The 3,540-nt window shown below is 59.2% G+C and overlaps 1 protein-coding gene across 1 annotated transcript; it reads right to left on the reverse strand.

Annotated features, from left to right (window-relative positions):
* Positions 1-1,559: 1,559 nt before the first annotated feature.
* VDBG_06732 (Mch2p) lies at positions 1,560-3,005 on the reverse strand (the record flags this gene model as incomplete). Its single annotated transcript, XM_003003124.1, has 1 exon — positions 1,560-3,005. The coding sequence occupies one exon, from the start codon at positions 3,003-3,005 to the stop codon at positions 1,560-1,562; it is 1,446 nt and encodes a 481-aa protein (XP_003003170.1).
* Between the last annotated feature and the right edge of the window lie 535 nt (positions 3,006-3,540).

Consider the following 3,540-nt stretch of genomic DNA (forward strand, 5'->3'; position numbering starts at 1 on the left):
GGAAACATGGCATGTAAATACATCGAAGCAAGGGTCTGGATTATGGAGTGATATGGCTCGCGAGTTCCAACTCTAGAGGAACAGCCAGAAGAAAGCATCATTCAAGACGGACCGTACTTCATACGTCATGACTTTCAGGTTCATCTTCTCTCATCATACAGATTGTCATATCATCGCGCTCAAACAACATGGCACCCGCCCACCACAACCCAGGAAAAGCGCATCATCTGCATCCAGAGACAGCAGAGGACTCTCAGGCTAGACGTCTCACATGAGCCACATGCCCAAGCCAAGCCGACGCTCCAAACAGCCCAAACTGGAACTAACACAGGCAGTCGAGGCACTGGAAGCAACAGAACCCAGCACACATGCCGCAACAAATAGCCTAAATAGTCAGCAGTCAAGCCTTAATTAAGTAATAAAAAAACTTGACAAATCTCATAGCAGACGTCCAAACAGAGGACTACGTCCCCAAAAACTCTTGCTAAAAGGGTTGAAGAAGCGAAGAAGAAGAAAAAGAAAAAAAAAAGGTTGAGATATGGCCTAGAGAGGCATGTCCGACTCACCGAACAGTCACCCTTCCTGCCGCCGCGTAGGGCGAGCGCCTGCTCCTCCGGCGAGGGCATGTAGGACATGGGCGCGATGGGACGCTGGACTTTTCGTCAGCCTGTCCACCACAGAAGAACTTGGCAGCAGATGAGGCTCAGGGTGACGTACAGGTTGGGTGAGACGAGGCTGCGGCGAGAGCAGCGCCGGCTCTGGCGGTGCGAGGATGGGGTTCTTCTCGAAGGACATGGCGGCGGCGGCGGCGGCGTAATATGTTGTGGGAGAGTGTAGGGCGTGTTACTGATCGAAAGATGCTCTACTGATGCATCTTTGGAGGATTTGCCGGACTCGGAATGAGGTTGAGCGCACCGCAGCATAGGGCAGGTAGGGGCTATAAGTCTGTTTATCGCCGCTGGCGAGAGGCGCTGTGCGAATTCAGCGGATGATCGAAAACATGGCGTGTCGGTCAGGTATCCCAGGTAGGATGATGCTTCATGTCAGACATTGCAGGTAAGCAGAGGATAGCCACAGATGCGGCCGACGGATCCGTGGATGGTCGCGAGGGGCCTGTCGGGGCAGAAGCGGCAGGGTCAGGCGGTGTTGGTCTGACGTTGGGGGATGGATGCGCGGTCGTGATGGCCCCAACGTGATGGGTGCGAGTGATCACACGCCGTTTTCCTGTCTCGGTTGGGCCGCGCCAAATGTTGCTTCGAAGAGGGCGAATGGTTTGAGAGGCATGGAAATGGATTTCTGCAGTCCCACTCCCTCCTCTGATGGTTCGCTCATGGCGGATGGGATTCGTGCTTTGGCTCGGTTTCGGTTTCGCCAGGGGACCTGGACCTAGGTACTGCTATGAGGCACGTTGCGATGCTTCCGACGCTTTGCGATGCTTCCTACGGCCATCGTCATGTAGGCCGCCACGGTCACGTATCCAAATTCAGGAACAAAAGAGGCGCCGTGGGATTCATCAAGTCATTCGAAACGCAGCAGAATCGTCACCTCCTTCCACCCTCCTACTTCATCCATCCGATGCGCTTCCACAGCCAGCTCATCCCCCCGAGCGCGGCCGTCACGCCTGTAAACACAATCAGCGTCCCGTAGCCGCTGCCGTATCCGAACCCGGCATCGCCCATCCACGGCTTCCCCTCGATGAGCGCCTCGCTCAGCGGTCCCGACACCATATTGCCGACACCTCGGCCCGATGCGAGACAACCAAAGACCAGGATGGGATCCACGCCCCTGCCTTTGCCCCTCTCCCGCTCCACGATGCTCGTCATGACGCCGGGCCAGGCCGACGTGTAGCTGCCGGCAAACAGCCCGTACACGGCGCAGAAGACGTAGAGCACAGGCAGACTGGACGCGAACCCCCACAGCATCAGGCACCCGACGGCGGCGCCGATGGAGCTCACGAGGAGACAGTGGCCGACGGGCAGCCGATCCACCATGTGGCCCATGGCGACGCAGCCAAAGACGCTTGCCACGTTGACAAACAAGAGCGTCGAAGCGGCGGCGAAGGGTGCCGCACCGAGGAACGTCTGCGCGTAGGACGGCAGGTAGACGGCTGGCAGGAAGTAGCCGAGGGCCTCGACAATGTTGGCAGCCTGGTGCAGCAGAAAGGGCCGGCTCAGCAGGAAGCGTACGTTGGCGTGGGGCCTGCGGAAGGCGGCGCTCGAGGAGCGGGCGCTGGTCGGCGGGATGCGCGGGCGGATGAAGAAGGCCAGAGGCGCGGCCAGCAGGAACAGCAGGCCGGCCCAGAGGCGGAGGGTCGTGCGATGGCCGAAGCGCGAGAGGAGCGTCTCCATGAGAAGGGGGAAGATGACGCCGGCGATGCCCGTACCGGACCACATGATGCCGTAGGCGAGCCCCTTGCGACGGACGAACCACTCATCCATGTAGACGATGCAGGGAATGTAGGCGAGGGCACCGCCAATGGCATAGAAGACGCCCTGGGTGGCGATGAGATGCGGTACAGTGGTGCTGAACGAGGACATGGCGAGGGCGAAACACGTCAAGAGGAGGCCGATGACGGGGGACCAGTGGGAGAAACGAGGGACGACGCGGAGGATGGAGATGACGAGAGGTGCTGTAAAGTACATGATCCCCATGGCGCAGGTGCCGATGACGGCAATGTTGGGGGCCCCGGCAAAAGGGGCGTGCGTGGCATAGTAGCTGCGGAAGACGCCAAAGGAAAAGGGGAAGCCCCAGATGAGGGCCTCGACGAGGAAGCAGGCGGCGAGGAACAGGTACGCATGTTTGCCCCCGTCAGCAGGCGGCAGCGACGCGAACTCATCGGCGGGATCGTGTGTGTCGGTGACGACGGGGAGGTCGGTCTCGCCGAGGGCGGCATCTGGTGTTGCGGCACCGAGTGGGGTTCCCGTCTCGGGTCCGTTGACGAAGTCGGCACGGTGGAGGGTTCGCAGCTCGAAGCTGGGCCGCACGAGGGTTTCCAACGTGGTCATGATGGCAAGATGGCGGTTGACTTTGATCAAAGGAAGCGACAAGGCTGTGGCTGTAGAGCCCCGATCTGGATCTCGATGCCAGAGATGAAGTCGAAAAGCAGGCGGAAAGAGAGACTCTTAAAGCAGTTGCCCAAAGTGAGCGTGGACCAGAAGGAGGAAGGAAGCACCAGCGGGGGCCCACTAGCTGCGCCCTTGGTGTCAAGCCCCTCCGCCCAGCATGTCGTCGGGGGCTGTCGCCTCCAGTCTGAAAGTAGGGGTGCCGAGCTCGAGTAGTGCTTACTTTCGACTTGCTGTGGCTGGAAACCCTCAAGCTTCACCGCTACTAGATGGCCTCCACGTTAACGCAAGACGCTTGTGTGGGCAATGAACAGTGGCATGATAGCATCGGAGGAACACTTTGCGTGCCACGTCCGATCTCGCTCGCGGCACGAACCCTCTGCCAGATGCGTTCGATCGACGACAGCATGGCCTGCCCAGCTCGTCTCAAGTCAGAAGATGATATGTCCTTCCATTCCTATCGAAGATTGTTGAAGGA

Source organism: Verticillium alfalfae, genomic scaffold (genome assembly GCF_000150825.1).
Source record: "Verticillium alfalfae VaMs.102 supercont1.8 genomic scaffold, whole genome shotgun sequence".
Lineage (NCBI taxonomy): Eukaryota > Fungi > Ascomycota > Sordariomycetes > Glomerellales > Plectosphaerellaceae > Verticillium > Verticillium alfalfae.